We start from the raw sequence: 21,350 nt of genomic DNA, 5'->3' as shown, positions 1-21,350 counted from the left end.
CACCAACCCAGCCTTGCTTTTTAGATAAGCAGGCAATAACCTACAAACTAGGACGTTTTAAATAATGCCTAAACTAAAGACTCTGCATACTAGTTTCAAGACTCGATGCATGTGTTAACAGACTATGATGATGGCCTACTCAGACATAACATTTTTCCTAGATCTGGCAGAAAATACTCAAAACAGACACAAGCAGTGTATCTATCAACCACACATAATAATATAGCTGCAAGCAGGAATTTTACAGGGTTCAAGCCTTTTAAGAACTTTCAAAATATGCAAAAAAGGAATGTATTTGTATATGTATATGTACTTTGTAAGTTGCTGAATTTGTAAACTGGTGTTAAATATGACTGATGTCTTGTGTTCAACGATCCTGAAACAGGATAATTGTTATGGTGGTAATTTTTTTTACTGTTATAAAGCCACAAAGCACCCAATCTCCAAAAAGGTTTTCCTTTATTTTAGGAATTATAGGCTTTTGGATAAACTTGGTCAAACCCACATGATAAATGCAACCACTTAATAACTAACTAAATAACTACATTTCTTAAACTTTTCTTTGATAATTATTGTCCTAGATGTAGTTCACAATAGCAGGTAACATTGGAAAATAAACAATAAATTACACACCATTTACACATGCATACCAATTTTCAACTTCAGGAGTTATGAGCATTTTTTTAGTTGTAGCTCCCGCTATAGGGAAATTCTTTCAAGATGTTTTATGCCGACTCTAAATGTGCTGTTGTATATATGAATCAATTTTCATAACATTTGGCCTTTTCATTTGGTAGATATTGGTCAATACGCACAAAATGGATGACTCTTGACCAATTTGTTGGCTTATATCTTCGCATCGCTTCAACAAATCAAATTCCTTTTTTAACTTTTTGTCAGGAGGGTTCATAGACACACACCAATTTTTGTGAGCATCAGGCTTAGGAGAAGTTCGAAAAAGTAGCTTTTTTTAGAACATTAGTATAGCGGAAACATTTTATAAAATTCCATAAAACTAAGATATACATTTTGTAGCTCTTGGTGCAAGAAATAAGTGGAATATTTTTTTGGAGATTATTCAACTTTTTGCAGAGTTATTGGTGAAAATGTAAATGTCCATTTTATAGCGCCTAAGCCTCATTCTAACGCTGTCTACAAATATCTCATGTTTCGTAATGGTCGGCCATTCAGATTTGAGGTTATTAGCTGCTGAAATTTGATTGGCTGCTGTTGATTGCCATGTTTTTTTATTTGTCTGATTGATATTGTAAGATATGTTATCCTTTGGCCCCTACAAGATGCATACAAATTTTCAGAGTTATTAGTGTTTTTTAGTTGTAGCGCACCCTTTAGCCGAATTTTTTTGTTACTTTGCGTGCATCCTCAGAATGTCCTGTTGTCTATGCTTATCAAGTTTCGTAACATTTAGCCTTTTCGTTTGGTAGATATTGGTCAATACGTACAAAATGGACCAATTCGTTGGCTTATGTCTTCGCAACGCTTCGATGTATCAAAATTCCTTTGACAACTTTTTGTCAGGCGGTTTCATTGTAGACACGGCAATTTTCATGCGAATTAGACAGGCGGCGTACGTTTCGTGTGAAGTAGGTTTTTCAAATTATGCAAATTAGCGCAAACATTTTCATAACGGAAATGAAATCGGAGATTTACATTTTGTTCGTCTTGAGCCAACGATGTAAGACACTTGTGCGACAAATGGTTTAGGATTTATGGGCCAAAACGTAAACATGATCACTATTGCACCACCTTGAGGCCGATTAGGCCGTACATTTTATACGACGTAGTACTCTGGGGGACTACCTTCCCTGAAAGTTTCAGCTCTTTATGTCTTACGGTTTGGTCTGCACTAACAGTTTTAGGGCAGAATAATACAAATAATAAAAATCCTTAAAATTACAATAGGGTTTCAGCCCTTCGGGCTTGAACCCCTAATAATATTGAGCAGCAGCCGTCTGAGTTGCATTTGAGTGACATCACCTCCCCTCTTCGAATGTTTGGCTAGAGGAGGAGCTGTCGAAATGCCACAAATCTTCTCACAAGTTTGGAGAACCTGCAACCAAAAGCAAACAAAAATACAGCGTAAGCTTACAAGTAAATGAAAATATGAGCAAAATTGTCAGTGAGCACAAAAACAGAAATATAACCAAGAAAACATGATTTTGTTTGCAATTCGGATGACTTTGCTTTATTTAAAAAAATGTTGCAGCATTTTTTAAATGTGCTTATATATTTTTGATTCATGCTTGTTATTTTTTGATCTGCGCTATTATTTTGCTCTGCGCTTTCTATTTATTTTTGCACTTATTATTTTTTTATGTGAGCGTATTATTTTTTGATTCACACTTATTTATTTGATTCACGATTATTATTTTTGGATCCATGACCGCAATACTTTTGACTGGATTTTGATACCATATATAACAGCCTTAACTATAGCTTATCTTAAATATCATTGCACCACACCACATCTATATTCTATATTCTTGTGCTTTGTTACTTTGTGCCAAGAGCAATATTTCTTTCTATATAAACCATTATAATTAAATTTCTCATAATTGAATTATTGAGCTAGAGTTACTTACATGTAGCTTAAGTGTAAACATAATTAACTGATTATAATGCCTGTAAGACTTGTACTATATTTTAACCATGTAGTAAAATAAATATGTCACCAAATAAATGAATTTTTTTAAAGGGGGAAATCTCAACAGAAACATGATAAACAGAAAGTGAAGGAGAAAATGCATAAAGCATTTTATAAAAAAAACACAAAGACACTGAAAACAGGATATTTTAATTTCAATTAAAGCAAAATTTAAATAGTATTCTATTTAACCCATTAAATTAAATGGAGGCAAACAGATTGGCTGATAATTTAATAAAAGACAAATATTTTAAATAAAAAAACAATTTACACAGAGCCTGCCAAATAACATGATTAAGTTCAGTATACCGTTTATTAAATCAGTAGTGAGTCATGGGGGCGCATATGGCATAAAAATATATTTGTTTCCTAAAAATTACCCCATAACTAACAGAGCCACAGACATTTCAAACTATGATATGACAAATTGTGTGTGTCACAGTGGTTTTCAACACTGATCTGAAAATGTGTAACCTGGATTTTTCTTCTCTCTTTTACAGAGAACTAAGGCCCCATTGACCCGTTCCGACAGTGCCGGTTCTGAGGATAACTATGTGCCCATGAATCCTGGCTCGTCTTCATCCCCTCTCAGTGCCGCCCTTGCTGAGAGTCCCAAAAATAATTACATTCCCATGAGCCCAGGTCCTCACCATTTTGATTTCCCAGGATTCTCTGCAACGTTGCCTGCCAGGAAGGGCAGTACAGCGTCATTATGTCTCCGACCTGGCCGACTGAGTGACGTCACACCGCCACCAATCAATCGCAACCTTAAACCCAACAGGACAGGTGGGGGAACATTGTCATCAAATTTTGTGTTTACAGTGGCACCAAAAAGCATTTAGAATGTTACTGAATTAGATAACAAAATAAAAGCAAGTGGCACTTATATGAAAATAAGATTATAGGAAAAAGCAAGCAAGGTTGTCAGATATAAAATGATAAAACAATAGATATACTCTTTAAAGTGAAGACAAAAAGAGTGTTGTGACACTTTGTGGTTGTCAAACGTTATATGTCCATAGTTAATGTGATGAACTACACCTGTAGTTACTATGCTCGGACACCTGTGTGAACTTGAAGGGAACTGACTTGACCTTGATAGAAGTTGTTTAAAAGTAATTGCAATAATTGCTAAGAAAAGTAAAGTTAGTTTTAAGAAAAGCTGTAACATAATTTGCCTGTAGAGACCACTTGTTATCAAATATTTTGTTACCAAATGCAATGACATTCATACAAGTGTGGCTGAAGTGTCATAGAATTTATCTTTGGCTTAATTCTGGCATAATCTTTTCTGCAGTGTTGGATGGAATGAAAACTCAATGAAGATTATAGAATTGAATAGTTAATGCCAATTGTGTCTCTGTTTTCAGCAAAACCAACACCTCTTGACTTGAGGAACAATGGCATTATTGATGAACTTCCCTTCAAGAGCCCCATCACCATGTCTTGGACCAGACCAATGTGAGTGCTTGCACATCTCCCCATTTAGAAAAGGACAGTTTTGCGATATGATCCTTTTAAGCTACTTTATTAATATAAAACAGTGCAACTAAAACCCCAGTCTACACCAAAGGTGAGAGAAAAATTATAACACAACAAAAGTAGATATCTCCCAATACACAGAAAAAAAGCAACAAAGCTTGTCTTCTATGCAAGCATAGCAACATTGGGCACTTTAAGTGTTTACTACAATGGTAAGTATTTCCCAGTTTGCCCCTGCTGTAGATGCTGTAACTACACCATCTGGACCAAAGCAATCTCCAAAGACTGCCATTCAAAAGTCAGCTTCTGTTCTGACAAAATACATCTTTTGAATGGGTTGGACTTATACTGCATATTTACTTACATATTTTTGTCCCTGTCTGCTGCCTTTAACGTCACAGCTCAAGATAGTTGCTAAGAATAGGAATGCTACTGGATAGCTATGAAATATATAATCAGGTTACCATGTAAAAAAATTATACAACAATTGAATCAATGTGTTCAAATATGTTAATCTTAATTATTTTATTTTTTTACAATGATTAAAAGCCTAATGTTGTTTTAAGTTAACTATATCTGTAAGTATTTGTAAAATCACAATGTGCTCTGTGCTCTTTGTTTTCCTACTAAAAAAGTAGACATTGAAATGATCTGATATATCAAGAGAGAAAATCACCATTGTCAAAAATGACATGTAATATAGTTACAGGACAACTGGGTTACCTTGTCCAGCACAGGTGCAGTAATATTTTCAGTTCCCTGTCTGTCACTTACTCGAAGTTATAACGATTTAGTGACACTGGGGGTTGCCCTTGGGAGCCCCAAACACATCTGATCTTTCAGAAAAGGCCAATGGGAATTGGTGAGAGAAATTTGCATGCCACATCCCCAGACATATGGGTATAAAAGGAGCTGGCTCGCAACCACTCATACAGATTGTTTCTTCGGAGCCGACCGGTGTTGATGTATTCCACTGCCAATCCATTCGCCTCTGTAGAAAGTAAGCAATCTCAGCGACTGTTGGATTTCACAGTGCATCACAGTGGTTTCTCCCGCTCTCGCTCAGATAAGTTGAGTGCTAAAAGAGTATATTTCTCCCTAAAAGTGTATGTATTCCCTAAAAGAGTGGGCACAGATGGAAAGCATCTTTTTAAAGATGCCTTTCCGGTTATGTGCAGTTCCTGGTTGCTGTCGTTATCTCTCCGCTTCTGATGGTCAAGATCACTGCCTTATGTGTTTGGGCTCGAGACACTCTGAGATATCATTCACGGATGATTCACGCCCGCAATGCGAGAGCATGACCATGGCCACGTTACGATTGTGGCTTTCCTTCCTCAGAGGGAAAGCTAGTTCAGCTGCTGCCACCTCAGTTCTTCTGCCAGCGGGCACAAGACCGCAACGGATAGTGCTGGGGCGATTTGGGGACGTCAATGGAAGTAACTCAGCCGGGTGAATCCCCACGGACCTCCCATTCCTCAGCCATTCATTAGACGCTCAGGAAGAGGATGAGATCTTGATAGCTGCATCAGAGAGCAGGCTGCTTCAGTCCGGTGCAGAGGACTCGGCTGGGCTTCCGCCTTCGGGTGTGGTCGCCCAGTCTGAGGCTGACGCCGAGCCAACGGCCATGCTTGCCCGGGTTGCCGCGAGCATCGGGCTGGATTGGAACCCTCCGCCCTGCCCTGAACACTCGTGGCTGTCGGCTGCACCTTGCCCTGGTCCCTTTCTTCCCAGAGGTGCATGAGGAGTTCAAAAAGTCACGGTGGGCACCTTTCACTGCCCGGATCTCTGAGCTCCTCCGCTCTCACTATCCTCAGCGGTGGGGCTGCCAGGGGGTCCTCTGCGATTCCCCAAGTGGATAAGGTGGTTGAGGTGCAACTGTGCCTGCAAAGCATCACCACCTGGCAGAGCCGTTCGAGATATCGAAGGCCGGGCACACCAGTATAAGGTCCTCCCCTTCGGTCTGTCCCTGTTGCCTCGCATCTTCATGGAAGTCGCAGAGGCAGCCCTTGCCCCGCTAAGGGAAGTGGGTGTCTGCATGCTCAACTGTCTCGGCGACTGGCTGGCTCTAGCTTACGCTTGAAACTTGTTGTGTGCACACAGGGACCTGGTGCTCAGGCACCTCAGCCGGTTGGGGCTTCGGGTCAACTGGGAAAAGAGCAAGCTCTTCCCGGTACAGAGCATCTCTTTTCTCGGGTAGGAGTTAGATTCAGTCTCTATGATGGCATGCCTCACGAGTGAGCATATGCAGTCAGTGCTGAACTGCCTTCATTGGGAGCTCGGTGGTCCCTATGAAGAATTTTAAGAGGCTCCTGGGGCATGTGACGTCCTCAACTGCGGTCACTCTGCTCGGATCGATGCATATTAGACCATTCAGCACAGACGTTACCCTCGAGTCGCGAGATGGTCATTTCACCATGGCTCACATCACGTGATCATCACGCTGATCTGCTGCCACTTGTTCAGCCCTTGTATGGGCCTTGCGTTGCTGCTGGCAAGAGTCCCCTTAGTGCAAGTGCCCCACACAGTTTGTGGTTACAACAGACTCCTCCGAGTGTGGCTGGGGTGCTGTGTGCAATGGGCACGCAGCCCTGGGCTCCTGGACAGGGCTGCATTGGCATATCAACTGCTCGCGCTGTGGAGTCTCTGGCCGTTGATCCAGGGTGAGCACGTGTTGGTTCGTACGGACAACACAGTGACAGTAGCGTACATTAGCCACCAAGGTGGCGAGCCACTCTCATCCCAGGCGACTTCGACAGCATCAGTAGCACCCTACTGGGCCACCCAGACTTGGGTCTCAGACCTCACACCCCTTGCAACAGCCTCTCCCTGGCGAATACCCCCGAGAAGGTATCTCCTCTCTCAGGGACGGGGCACCATCTGGCACCGGCGACCAGACCTCTGGAATGTCCATGTCTGGCCCTTGGATGGGATGCAGAAGACCTAAGTGGCCTACCACCTGTGGTGGTAGACATGATCACTCAGGCTAGGGCTCCCTCTACAAGGCACCTGTATGCCTTGCAGTGGCGTCTGTTCACTAAGTGCAGAGGGGATGGAGTTTAGAACAAATATAAAGTTGTGTATCATCAGCATAACAGTGGAAAGGTATTCCATGATTCCTGATAATATCTCAGAGGGGAAGCATATAGAAAAGAGAAAATCAGAGGCCCTGAAACTGATCCCTTTGGCACTCCATATTTATCTTTTGTTTGATATTACAGTTCTTAGTTTACACATACAAAGTGGTTGCGGTCTGATAAATAGCACCTAAACCATGCTAATACAAGTCCACGAATGCCAACATAATTCTCCATCCTATTCAAGAGAATGTCGTGATCTATCGTTTCGAAGGCAGCACTAAGATCTAAAAGCACTAGAAGAGAAATGATAAGAGCAAATCATTTATAACCCTGATAAGTGCAGTCTCTGTACTGTGATGGGGCCTAAATACTGACTGAAATTGTTAATATATACCATTTCTCTTTAGAAATTAACATAGTTGTGAGGACACTACCTTTTCTAATATTTTCGATATAAATGGTAGATTTGAAATCGGTCTGTAACTAGCCAATTCTCCAGGATCAAGCTGTGGCTTCTTAATAAGCAGTTTCATAACTGCCATTTTAAAGTTTCTTGACATATATACTAAGGATAGCGAGGAGTTAATAAAATTAAGAAGAGGTTCTGACATTACAAAGAATACCTCTTTTAAGAGCATAGTTGGTCTAACATATGCGTTGTGGCTTTTGATTTTTGTATAAGTTTTGTTAGCTCTTCATGACCTATGACAGTGAAGGATTGAAATTGCTCGTGAGGAAAATATGACAGGACAAATTCCTTGTGTGTATAAGCATACTTGGCATTTATGTTCATTCTGATTCTGTTTTAATAGCATAAGTTGCCTTTAAATGCATAAACAATATGTAAAATATGTTCACATTTGGCAGCAAAGTATATTTATGGCACATATTAATTATGAATTGCGCTCTTTGTATGTCAGCATTTCACTAAAAATGCTAGAAATATCCTGCCCCAGTCCTGAAATGGAGAATATGATATTATTGTTTGAAAAATATCACATCCCAGCAGAAACGAATGTTCTGATTGGTTGTTCAGCTGAATCAGACAGTCTATCTTTCCCATGCCATCAGGTCAGCACTCCTGCATCTCTGTGCCCTTAATGAGACACTCTTTTAAATAAATCAAATACACAATTCATTAAAAGGTTCTGCGGCATCTCATCAGTAGCTTGAAAAGTTATGGATCAAAAGCCAGCTTGTTATAATGGCGGCCTTCGATATGTATCATTACTAATTTTAGGAGAAATACACAACGTCCTTAGAAAAAATAGGTGGGTATACGGCGTATGCTTGTGAATAGTATGCGCTAGATTACACTACTGCCTCTTTGTGTAGTCAGCTTTGTTGATTACAATGGGAACGATCTAGTTTTCTTGGGTCACGTCAGCTCCTTTCCATGTAGATTGGGAGGAAGAGAAAACCATGACAAAATAAAGGATGCTTACTTTCACCTTATCTATTTTTGGTCAACTACACTAGGCTTTGGATAATATGTTTAGTGATTAGCTTTGCTTTATTGTACAGGCCTATGAATTCCATCTCAACACAGCACTGTCGGCCCATCTCCACCCAGAGTATCACCAGCACTGATTCTGCAGACAGTGAGGAGAACTATGTGGCAATGGTGAGGGCAAGACTTCAAGCTTAGTACTTTGACAATTCATGATGTGTGAACCTGGCTTGAATGTGACAATTGCAATTATTTTAATACACAATATCAGAAAAAGTGTGCAAAAATGGTGTACAAGAGCTTGTCACTGGGGCAGTACCGTAAATGTCAATCAGAATGTATTTGTCCCTTATCTGTCATAAAATGCTGCATATTAGTACATTAACCCTAGTCTTTGCAGAAATTTCAGTCCCATTTAGAACCATTTTAAAAACTGGTCAAAATGACCTGAAAGACCAAGGAAGGGTTAAAGTGTGAAGAAGGTACAGTGGGTGTACTTTTGAAGGTACTGCCCTAGTGACAAGCTGTTGTTGTCATGTTTATTCTGTTGGTTCCTGTATTTCATGTCTCTTATTTTGAAAAGTTCATGTCATATTTTGTTCCTGTTTCCTTGTCATGTGATCTTCCTGTTTCCCTCCGTGTTCATGTGTCTTGTTTTCATTGGTTCATTGTTTGATTACTTTTTATCAGTTCTAGTTTGTCATTGGTTTTAGTTTATTGTCTTGTTATCTTGTTTAGAGTTATGTTTGTTAACTGACTTGTGTTTCCCCATGTCCATGTATTTAAGCTCTCATGTTTGCCATTGTCTCGGGTCTGTAATGTTTAGTAGCTGGCAATGGCAATGACGAAGACGATGAAATGAAGAACCCAAGTGCAGTTTATTTACAGAAAAACGACTATGCAAGAACCCTAAATATACCAGTGATCATAAACATGAACTTGACACTTAAACTAAACTAGACATAAACTTGAAACTTGACTATGAACTTGAATATGAACTTGACTTGACTTGACCTCTGTTACACAAACTAACATCAATACTAGACCAGAGACAATGGCTAACATGAGGGCTTAAATACATGGACATGGGGAAACATAAGCTAATTAACAAACAGAACTCTAAACAAGATAACAAGACAATAAACTAAAACCAATGACAAACTAGAACTGATAACATAGTAATCAAACAATGAACCAATGAAAACAAGACAAATGAACATGGAGGGAAACAGGAAGATCCCATGACAAGGAAACAGGAACAAAACATGACATGAACTTTTCAAAATAAGAGACATGAAAAACAGGAACCAACAGAATAAACATGACAGTTGTACCCCTTAAGGTTAAATTTTTTCACTTTTATTCTGACAATTGAATGAGTTTTAAGAGACCAGTTTCAGGCAGTAGTGGTGATAAAACATACAAGTAGGGGATGGAACCCTAATATTCTAGTTATCAACCAATTACCTCAAATACGAGACTACATTTCTATATTGTACATAGTAACCAAGTTCCTCAACAAGACTATCTTTCTCTACTTTTGCCATTCTTCCAGAGGGTATAGATTAATATATCAGTAATTTCTACATTAACTTGCGATTTTTGTCTTCCATTTAACTTTCAACAGCAAAACCCAGCATCTACCTCCCCATCAATGAGTGGTACCAACAGTCCTGCACCCAGGAATTGTGGTAATGTGGACTATTTGGCTCTGGACTTTCAGCCTGGCTCCCCTGGTCCACACAGAAAGGTATGCCTGTTACACTGTAATTAAAGCCATCCCACCCACTGCTGAAAAGACCAGCTAAGACCAGCATGAATTCCCATTTGGACCAGCATAGCCATTCCAAAACATAGCAGGTGAAGCTGGTCCACCAGCATTATCTTTCTCATAAAGCTGGTTGACCAAGATCTTGCTGGTTAACTTCCTGAGACCCGAGCGTGACTTGTGTGTATTTTCCATTTCCCTTTTTAATTTGTAACTAGTAGCATCTAATAAACACACAAAAAACAAAACAGAAAATTCTAGAGCAAATAGTTTTCCTAAAAATGTATGGAAGCATATGTGAACAGTGAGACTAAGTTGTGAAATTTTGAATAATTCCAAGCTATAGAAAGTCAGATTTTTTAAAATCAAATAGTTTATTATGTTACCAGGACTGTTGGTTATTCATGTTTTGAGATGTTACAGACATTACATTAGAAATTAGCATAAAAATAATTCTGATTCAAAGTAATGGCCAGCATCATCCAATCATTGCCAACCATGTTAAAATATTATACATTCTAAATTCTGAATCTATGTTCTAATTACCATTGTCCCATGTCTGCCAAACATGTAAAGTGGGCCAAACATCATCTGCAGCCTAAAACTGAACTTTTGTTCTGATTTAAGGAGTGAACGCACTTAGCTGCATAGAGAGCTACAGTATGGGATGCTCCCTTGCTTCCTGTTTAGTGAATGACTTAACCATGTGTGTGCTGTCTGTCTGCACTGGTCTCAGAACAGTTCGAAATGCAACTTATTTTCATCCCAGGGATGGGCACTCCAGTTAGAGACTCGGACTCGAGTCGCATTTTTACGGACTTCAGACTTCACTCAGACTTGACCTCAAAATACTTCAGACTTGACACGGACTTGAGGAAAATGACTTGTGAACATGACGAGTTTTTCATATACAGACAATATTGAGATAAAAAAAAAATATATAATAATATTTTAACTTGGAATGTGATGATAAAAACAGTTGATGCATTTATTAAATCAGATGATGATGATGAGGGTTTAGTTCTGTTCTCAAAGCTGGTTATAAATGAATGGGGCCATGCAGCTCTCAACCGCTCTACATCTTTACTTTATTTACACATTTGCGTTATTCCAAATAAAAGTAAATGAAAAACAAAATTACAACACTTTTATAAGCCATGGTATTCAGTCAAATTAAATAAAAACTCAGCCTTGCAATGCGCGTGGAAGTGATGAAATCGGGGACAGAAATATATATTTCTCTTTTTGGAAGAAAAACTAAACATAATCTGCGAAATATTATGATTATACTACTATGTATAGATATATACTACTATGATTATTGTACTACCAATAATTATTATTATTATATTATTAATTATAATAATAATAATACAAGGTTCAATGGAATTATATTAATAGGGTACAAGTAAGAATAACAGGCTTAAAATTAATAAATAGTAATAAATAGAATGATATTAGAAGTCATTAATGCTGTTGTAAGGTCACTTAATGTGAATCATGTCCCTGAATCCCTTTGACATAATATTCCTGATACATAGTCCTATTTAAAAACTTTTTTTTTTTAAATGCTTCTTGACAAGGTTTCAGACACACAGACCATCACTTTTACTTGTCAGAAACACAATTATCTATAATAATTAATTATATAATCCCTTGTTATTTACAGTGATGCTACCATTGGATTATTGCTAGACTTATTGTGGATGTTTCTCAAAAATGTAATGAAAGATGTAAAGTTTAGTGACTCGAGACTCAACTCGGACTCTAGCCTAATGACTTCAGATTTGACTCAGACTTCAGATGAAAGACCCTTAAACGTCTCTGTTTCATCCTAACTCCATATACAGCCAAATCTTTTCAGCTTTTGGATGAACTTTGTGATTCTCAGTGTGATAATGCACAGTAAATATAGGATTTCTAAGGGGAAAAATGTGTTAAAGTATACATTAGTGTACATTGTGTTTAGCAGCGTGGCGTTTCGCAATAAATCGGTCCAAAAAATAAATAAAAAATTGCATATCGGATGAAACTTTATTGGTGTTTTTCCCAAAGACAAACACTACTGTGGTTGGCGCCATGTTCTTTTGTCACATGATGTGCATCAAAAGTTTAACCCTTTACTGACAGCGTAGAGTCTCCTGAAATGAGATCAGTCAGTTTTAATGAATTTAAATTATGCGTTGCTATAGCAAAGTCAAAATATAATCTTCACTGCTTGGACCCCTAACTAAAAGATGCAATAATAGGTGCTTGGGCCCCTAATAATGAGCATATTCCTTTGTTATTGCTGTTTTTCAAAAACATCACATTCTTGCATCTTTATATCTCTTTATCTTTCCTACAGCCATCAACCTCTTCAGTGACATCAGATGAAAAAGTGGACTATGTCCAAGTTGACAAAGAGAAGACTCAGGCCCTTCAGAACACCATGCAGGAGTGGACAGATGTGCGACAGTCAAGCGAGCCAGTGAAAGGCATCAAGTCTTGATGTTCAAATGGTCATTCACTGGCAAATAGTGCGAACACTAAAAGTGTTCCTTCATGTCATCTAAAATGCTCTCATACTATTACACCATTATTTGGAGAATAATTTCATCCAAACTGATCCCATTCATTTGGTGTTTGGAGGACTGAACCTCCAGGACTGTCAAGCAAAGCATGTTAGATCTCTTTAACTTTTTAAAAGTTCTGTGCAACCTAACTTAACTAGCTACTTGCTCTCTATGATTGTGAGTCAAGAACCATAAGGGTTCAATGTGAAATGGTGCAGTTACAGTCCTTTGGTTTTACTGAATTCTGAGTCATTTAAGAAATGTTTGACCTGTTAAAAATCATATTTAAAGCAGTCTTTTGAACACTGGTCAGAACAGCACATTAACAAGTCTATGCATTTAGTTGCTTTGGATATTATAAATAAAAAAATAGACAGGCCATTATCACTCATTTCCTGCTGGCTCGACACCAGATATGCATTTCAAAGTATCCAGTGGACAATCCCTTACTTTGCATGCAGTCTGAATGGGCATAATGTGACTAAATTGAAGTTGGAGTTGTCTGTATAACACATCTCCCTCAAACACAAAGCTTTCCTGGATGTTACTACAAAATAGGCTAGAGCAAACAGACAACAATGCGCTAGTCATATAATACAACACATCCAATTTGTTGATATCCCTCAAGACAAAGGTTTTTATTATTATTGAATTTAATTTTATTTCAGGTTTTAGAGCAAATGGCTTTCTAATTTAAATATTTTCTCAATCATTATCAGAAAGAGAGGTCAAAATAAACCCATGCTAACCTCACTTTCTTTCAATCAATCATCTGGCTCTAGCAAAATGTCTGGGTAATGCTAGCAGCAGAAGCTATAAATTATTACAGCCATGCTTTATGTCTATGGAGATTATTGGAAGGTCAATACACTTTAGAGGTTGCATGTTTATAATAATAATACCTTAAACATTAAAGAATAATACAATGCTCAGTCAAGATTGTTTTAACAGATTTGCATATAGCAGGGATTTGAAGTTAATTTAAGGTGGGGTTTTTTCCAATGGTAAAATACGTTCTTCTATCCCAGTTTAATGTGCAGAGACAACTTAAGTAAGCTATTTGTTGACTTGCCTGAAGAGTGTGAACTCAGTGGCTCTCTGATGCTTTGAACAATGTGGTTTGTTTGAGCAGCCTAAAATGTAAACTAGTGGCTCAACCAATGGCACAAGTCTGAATACTATCTGTTTGACTGAACCATAGCAAATGAGCCCAGGATGGAAGGGTAACCTGGTTGGCAGAATATATGGACAACAGTGCCAATTATGTAGAAATGAGTTTGATGAAATTTCTTCCTTTTGAAAGCCTAAATTTGTGAGAATACAATATTAGCATTATTAAAATTTAAGGAGATACCATACAAACGTAACTGAATTTAAAGAAATATGTGCTTGCTCAAGGTTAGGGACAAGCAAAACCATCAAGAATTGTCTTTTATAAATGTTCACTCATTCGAGAAAGACTGTCGGGAATTTGACATTTCATTCAGTATTTTATGGTGGGCTGGGACCTCCAAATTCAAGATTTCTATCAGTTTGGGAGACTCATTTTTTACTTTGAATCATTTCATATTCCTAAACCACTTTGTATTTAGTGTAAACTTTACTTGAGATTGTGAGTGATCTGTACTCATTGCTAAATAAACCTTACATAGTTTGTCTGTAAGGCCGAAACATACTTCTAGCTACGCAAGTTTGATTTCATGCGTTGTTGTATTCCAAAATTTGTCAGACCGCAATTCATAACAAAATGCAATTGTTGCTTTCTCAACATTAATATCAAAAAAAGATCTTGCACCTTAATCAAAAATTGTGTGACGTGACTGCAAATGCTTCAATCTCAACTTTTATTTATCCACAAAAAGAGGGATTGTCAGCCGAGATATCCAATGTTCTTCTTTTATTATTCCATCAATACAAAAATGTGTTTATAACTATAGAGTTATAGTGCTCCATGCATATTAAAAAACACACAAATATTGTGGTCCCATCATCATCTGGAGAGCAAAAAAATTTTTTAAATAGAATTATAGAAAACATGACAAATTAAATTCATCATTAAGATCATGTGGTTGAACCATATCCAATCAGAAAATCCACTTACACTCGGATTACATTCGGATTGTTACAATTTCTGTTCAACATTGGTATATTGATGCATGGGATGTACCATATCGATTCCACAAAATGACAGTAGCTCTACAAAGTGTCGCGCAACAGGTGATTTACTATCAGCTCTACTAATTGTGCTTCTGTATTCATTAATGTGAAATCGGAGTTGACGATTAGATTTTTCAACATACTTAAAGCCACAGGGGCAAGTTAGTAAATATAAAACATTGCCTAAACAACATGAAATAAACAGTCTAATTTTGAATTCTTTCTTTGTAGAATTACTCACAAATGTATTAATCTTCTTTACATTCCGACAGGCTTAACAATGTTGGCATGGAAATAATCCAGTTGGACCTTTTATTAGCCTGAAACTCCTATCTGAGGTGGCTGTGTTGGCTTTCTCAACACAAGGGGTGCTATATTGAGATTTGTGTGAATCTCTGGTCACACTACACTTTGCGCTCCATTTACTACCTTTCAAACACATCTGAATGCGAGAGACTAGAAATGCAAGCTCATGCTAAGAAATATTGCGTTACACAGTGGATGAAAGTTTAAGTTTGGTGAACTCTGACCTGCAAATCCTTATGACAAGAGGACGCAACACCAAGAAGATCGAAACGTCATACGCTGACTACTTGGCCCTATACAAATTATACATATTTCAAAGGTGCATGTTTTATTATTGTAGTAAATTGAGTAGACTGTATATTTTAACATTTTGAATATATTATTATTTATTATCTGTGATGTAGTATTTACTAAATCCAGAAGCCCTCCCGCGTGACATCATATCCTGGTCCATTGGTCTGAACAAATTGTGTGTGCTCAAAGCCTGTTCTTACTGCCCCTTGAACTGTCCACTTCTCATTGAGTTTTCACTTTCAAGCCAACTACTGTTATAAAAATGCCACAGTTTGAAGAGAATGTTGCCTTGTAAGTTAAAATCAGTATATGTACAGCAACTTAACAAATCCAGTTTAATGGCACAGACGTTTAAAGGTAACTCTATCGCCCCTTACTGATTACTGAGGTTTGTTCCTGCCATGGTAATGTAAGCATGCACGTTAAGCATGTTCAGACCGCAAATATGTTTCGGCCTTTAGATTCAGATCCCTTTATACTCAGTGGTTTATTAAAAAGAAAAAAAAAGTGCATTACAAGACTGCCATTATTTTATGATGTTAAACTTTGTGGAACACAAATTCTGTAACGACTTCACTCTGGCATTGGCCTAAACCATGCTTATGTGAACAGTTGAGTGTCTGAAATAGGTTTCTTAATGTCTTTTTCTATTCTGAAAAAAATGTAATGTATTGTAATGGGACAATGAGTACAAGTGAATATAATACAATGTGTGTGAGCTGTAATAGATGTTTTTTTTTATTGTAGTTTGTTAAGGGGACTTGTCAAATCAGGGCAGGAGAGAAAAAACTACTTTGACAAAATGTCAGAATTTCTTTTTTTTCTGTATAGCATTTCTGTTCAACTCTTGGTCGCTTGTGAATTAATTTATTAATTAATTGTGTTTTGCTGGTGGACAAAATATGTACAAAGTATGCATTTGTGACTCTACTAACATTAATTTATGCTAAGTGTCTTGATTTTTGTGAAGCAATATGCCAAGCAAAGCCAGTAAAATGTTAAATGTGGTACATTTGAGATGTTTTTCCTTGGTTGGTGTTGGTGTGATAGTATACATAAAACTTTGAACTAAATAATTTGCAGTACAACCAAACCCCTTTTATCCATAAAACATTGTGCAAACCATTAAATTGTATATTATTAGAATACAGTTTGAAATACTAGACCCACTGTCTGGCAATAGCCTGTGTTATACATTCATCAATTAGACAGATGGTTAAAAGCAGGGACATTCACATAAAACAAAAGTTGTGTTTTGTACATTTGTACTTTAGTTTATGCACAATTTAAACAAATGCAGTCGTACAAGACAAAACGTTTGTTTTCTAAATGTCCATGCTTGTAACCATCTGTCTAATTGATGAATGAAAAATTCAAGCTAATGCCAGACAGTAGGTCTAGGTTTTCCAAATACATTATAATAATATTCAATGTAAGGGTTTACTCTGTTTCAAAAATAGAACTAGATTTAAAAAATGTGAGTGGTGAGGTTAGGACCCACTTTATACTAGGTGTCTTTAACTACTATGTACTTAATGATTTGATACTATGTACTTATTATGTGTCGATAATTGTATTTACATTAAAGTACCTGTAATTAATTACATCTGTAGTTACAATGTTAACCTGTTAACCCCTAACCGTAAACTTAACCCTGCTCTAATCCTTACTCTAAAATGTACTCCTACCCCCTAAACCTATACCTACCCGTACCTCAACCTCAGTAGCAGCAAATGTGAATCTTGTGAGAATTTTGCAGAACAACATGTGGTTTTACAATAAATAGTATTGTATGTATTTAATGTAAGTACATGATAGTTAAATACACCTAATATAAAGTGGGACCAAATTTTATTGCTCATTTTATAGTTCACTAGCTTGGCAAAAATTGTGTGTTTGGTCACTTAAAAAAATAATAACAAACCTCTCCTTTACCAGTTCAATCATTTGAGGTATTATTCAGGACTATAGCACAAGTTACATGCCAAAGTTGAAGAAGTATGAGATTTTTGCATTTGTTTTTTTACACACACACACACGCACAAACAGTGAGTATGCTGGGTGGTTGTTTACTGGCCCAAATCAAGTCCTTTACTTGCAGCCCTTCATAAATGTTTCTTCTCTAATAATAATAATTAAAAAAAAAACATACAGTAAATTTAGTTTCCACCAGAATTGCTTATGGTCCACTTATAGTTTGCTAATCTACCTGCCTAAAACAAGCTCATATGGAGGATGGATAGCTTTAGTGATGCCAAGACTACCAAAATTGCATCTTGTTTCAAAGTTGTTGGGTTTGTTCACCCTGAGAGCACAAATTTGACTTTAGGCATATCTGACTTAAATGTTTTGTAGGGTGAATAGTTTAAAAATTCTGAAATGCATGAGTTTTGTTTTCTTATCAATTTGGAAATTATTGTTATTGGGATAAGATGTGCATTTAATGATCAAACACATAGCATAGTAGTGACTTTAGGTATGGATTATTAAAATACAGGAATGGATCCTTCATTGTCGTTGTCTCTTGGGTCTCATGGGTTTAGCACCATGTAAAGATGCCATGATTGACAAAAGCCAAGTTTTACATTTTTCTGTAAGTGTTTCAAGCTAAATACATTATTTGTTTAAAACATTCAATGTCACAAACCTGACAAACTTCCTTCAAATCCTGTAACTAGAATTAATTGTGGCAGCCAGGTCCCTTGAAATTTATACTTTATTTACCAGTGAACTTATAAATACTTATGCACACTGACTTCCATACATTGTGTCAAGTCAGCTAATCAAATTGAAGCTTCAAATTTTGTAAAGGTTTTGCTATTTCTGTGGGTCATTCATCTGACCGGCACCATGCAATCAAAGGCTAATACTATTTTCAAGTCCTCTTGGGAATGCACATCACATCAGGATAACAAATGCTGAACTCATAAGTAAGAACTTTGTAGGGCAAATTGAGGGAAACATACTGTATGCAGCATGTACTACGTTGCTAAAAGTATGTGGAGACCCAAATACTACTACACCAATATGTTCTTGTTGAACATTTAATTTCAAAACCATGGGCATTGGTCATGGGCAGCCATCAGTGTTGGTCCTCCCTTTACAGCCTCCGCTCATCTGGAAAAGCTCTCCGGGTGCTGGATGTGTTTAAACATTAAACCTATAAGAACAAATAATGCAAACTGTGAAAACAATTAATTAACATAATCAAAGACAACCTGGAATGTCATCCTGGATGAAAAGAACACTTTATGTTGTGTGTTTTTAGACAGACAGACAGACAGATCCCACCTTGCAACTTACAGGACTTAAAGGATCTGCTGCTAACTTCTTTCTGCCAGATACCACAGGACACCTTAAGGGGTCTTGTGGAGTCCATGCCTCGATGGAGCTGTTTTGGCAGCATGAGGGGGACAATATAAGACAGTTGGTTTAAATGTTGTGGCTGATTGGTGTATGGTGCTGATGAGTAACAGGCTGGTGTGAGTTGTTTTCCCATGCCATGACAGTGCAGATAACAGAGCCACTCCTTGACACTTCTGCATTCTGAAAATCCCCAACCCCCCACTGACCCCTTCTGGCAACAGCTAGAATGGCTCACTGTATGTTAGCCACATACTGTGGATCAGAGCCTCAGTGATTCATCATGTTTTGAGCACAATACTTTAGTATACAGATTAAAGATTTCATTAAACTGAAAAGTTTTTAAGACAATGCTTTTGCACTGTAAGTATTTTTACTTAGTAATGTTGCTGTTGGGAAAACATGGTTCTGTAGTGTACTTAAAAGTCAATATTGAAAATGAACAGGCAATATGTTATTGTTTAACCATACAAAAAGGCAAGGAAGGAAACTATTCTCATCATATTCTACAGCAGGGCTCTCAAACTACTGGTCCGTGGACCAAATGTGGCAGCAATGTAGTGTAATAATGACACCTCAAGAGGTAATAGTCCTAAAATCAGCCCTGAAATGTACACATTCTGTATTTTGATTTGGCATTTAAAGGGGTCATGACATACTCTTTTTTTATTTTATTATCTTCCCTGAGGTATTTATGCACCAACAATAGTCTGAATTTAGTTATAAGTGATCATTTTCCACCCTGTCTCTGGCTCTCTGTCTGAAAGACTTGGTTTTCAATACTTCAATGTAATGGCCACTGTTATGATTGGCTAACATCATGCAGCCCCTCGAATACAGTCATATATATTTGAAACTCAATCGGAAGAAAATGAACAAGCTCCACAACATAACACACTCCCAACACATTGCATCCGAATGTATCAAACTGTTCACTCAAGCGCAGCAACACCATAAACTATCAAACAGTAATGACATTTGAAACATTCAGGAATGAAACTGGTTACTTAAAGTTTTGCAGTCGAGTCCAAGTCAGGTGTTTTTATAATCCAAATGGCCAACCTTCAATAACAGTCCATTTGCAAAGCTTGAATCATATTGTGACTAGTTCACAAGCAATCCATCATGCTGATACGAGGCAAAAACACATACAATCCATGCTGAACTGTTCTGAACACAAACCTAATACAATCCATGAAACAAACACTGATAATCCTTCACTGATTGTTAGACTTCAGTTGCTCTTTTCCCATTGTTGGGGTGCTTCAACAGGCCAAAGCAGAGACGCTTATCTTCACAGGCCTGACATCTCACATCTCCAGTGTCTGTTTACATACAGTACGGCATGCCGTTCTTTTGGCCAGAATGGACAGATGCATTTTTAAAAGTTGTGCTTGCACCTCTCTTAAAATGTGGCACGCATCACCGGAAACACATCAAAGCGATCAAAGACGTCCATCGAGGGCATGTTTACATAGAACAACAATTAAAAATAATGCAGATGGGTGCTCAAAACAGCAAGACTCAAAACTCTTTGTACAAAAACAAAGTCAGTCATTCTTTCAAAACCTGCTAACATGCTTTCTTCAGGGTTGTACATCTTTCCTTTCATATATCACTTTTTCAGAACACAAGATTATTGTGAAGTGTAATGAAAATATTTGGTTTAATCAACCAAACACAACAGAATGATCTTCTTTCAATTTGGTAATTTAATCTGTTAATTCTGTAGCTTACAATGCAAGATGCATGTTTCAAATTAATCTTAAAGATGTTTGTGTGAGGAGGAGGGGTGAGTATGCACACCAGTGCTGAGTAGCCTAATCAGCAGGAGGGAGATAAGGCAAGAGCCGGGTACACCAGAGAGAGAAAGGAGAGAGAGAGAGAGAGAGAGAGAGAGAGAGAGAGAGAGAGAGAGACTGTGTGTGTGTTCGTCAGCGTCATGTTTCAGTTCAGTGTTTTATGTGTTAATTAAAGTCTTGTTGAATGTGGATCCAGCTCCCGCTTCTTCCTTTCCCAGACAAACAGAGATATTTTACAGTGGTGCCGAAACCCAGGAAAAGTAGAAAGGGCATGCTGTCTGGGAGAACGCACCACTGGAGTCCGCCAGGAGAAGGAGGAGCCATTGCCGTCCACCAGGAGATGGAGTTGTCGCTGCCGTCTGCCAGGAGCCGGAGGAACCGCTGCCGTCCGCCAGGAAGCGGAGGAACAGTTTTCTTCTGCCAGGGGGCTG

At 37.8% G+C, this 21,350-nt stretch overlaps 1 protein-coding gene across 1 annotated transcript in view; it reads left to right on the top strand.

Moving 5' to 3' along the window:
* Positions 1-16,757, top strand: part of LOC127629962 (GRB2-associated-binding protein 2-like) — a 163,391-nt gene extending 146,634 nt beyond the window's left edge. The window contains exons 6-10 of the mRNA XM_052107299.1: positions 3,166-3,451; positions 4,036-4,126; positions 8,749-8,848; positions 10,302-10,424; positions 12,790-16,757. Of these exons, the coding sequence (XP_051963259.1) occupies positions 3,166-3,451; positions 4,036-4,126; positions 8,749-8,848; positions 10,302-10,424; positions 12,790-12,933 (744 nt within the window). The 3' untranslated portion in view covers positions 12,934-16,757. The remainder of the gene's footprint in view (positions 1-3,165; positions 3,452-4,035; positions 4,127-8,748; positions 8,849-10,301; positions 10,425-12,789) is intronic.
* Positions 16,758-21,350: the final 4,593 nt, after the last annotated feature.

This window comes from Xyrauchen texanus, chromosome 36 (assembly GCF_025860055.1).
Source record: "Xyrauchen texanus isolate HMW12.3.18 chromosome 36, RBS_HiC_50CHRs, whole genome shotgun sequence".
Classification (NCBI taxonomy): Eukaryota; Metazoa; Chordata; class Actinopteri; order Cypriniformes; family Catostomidae; genus Xyrauchen; species Xyrauchen texanus.
The sequence above is the reverse complement of the archived record's forward strand: the minus strand, read 5'-3'. Positions and strand labels throughout refer to the sequence as shown.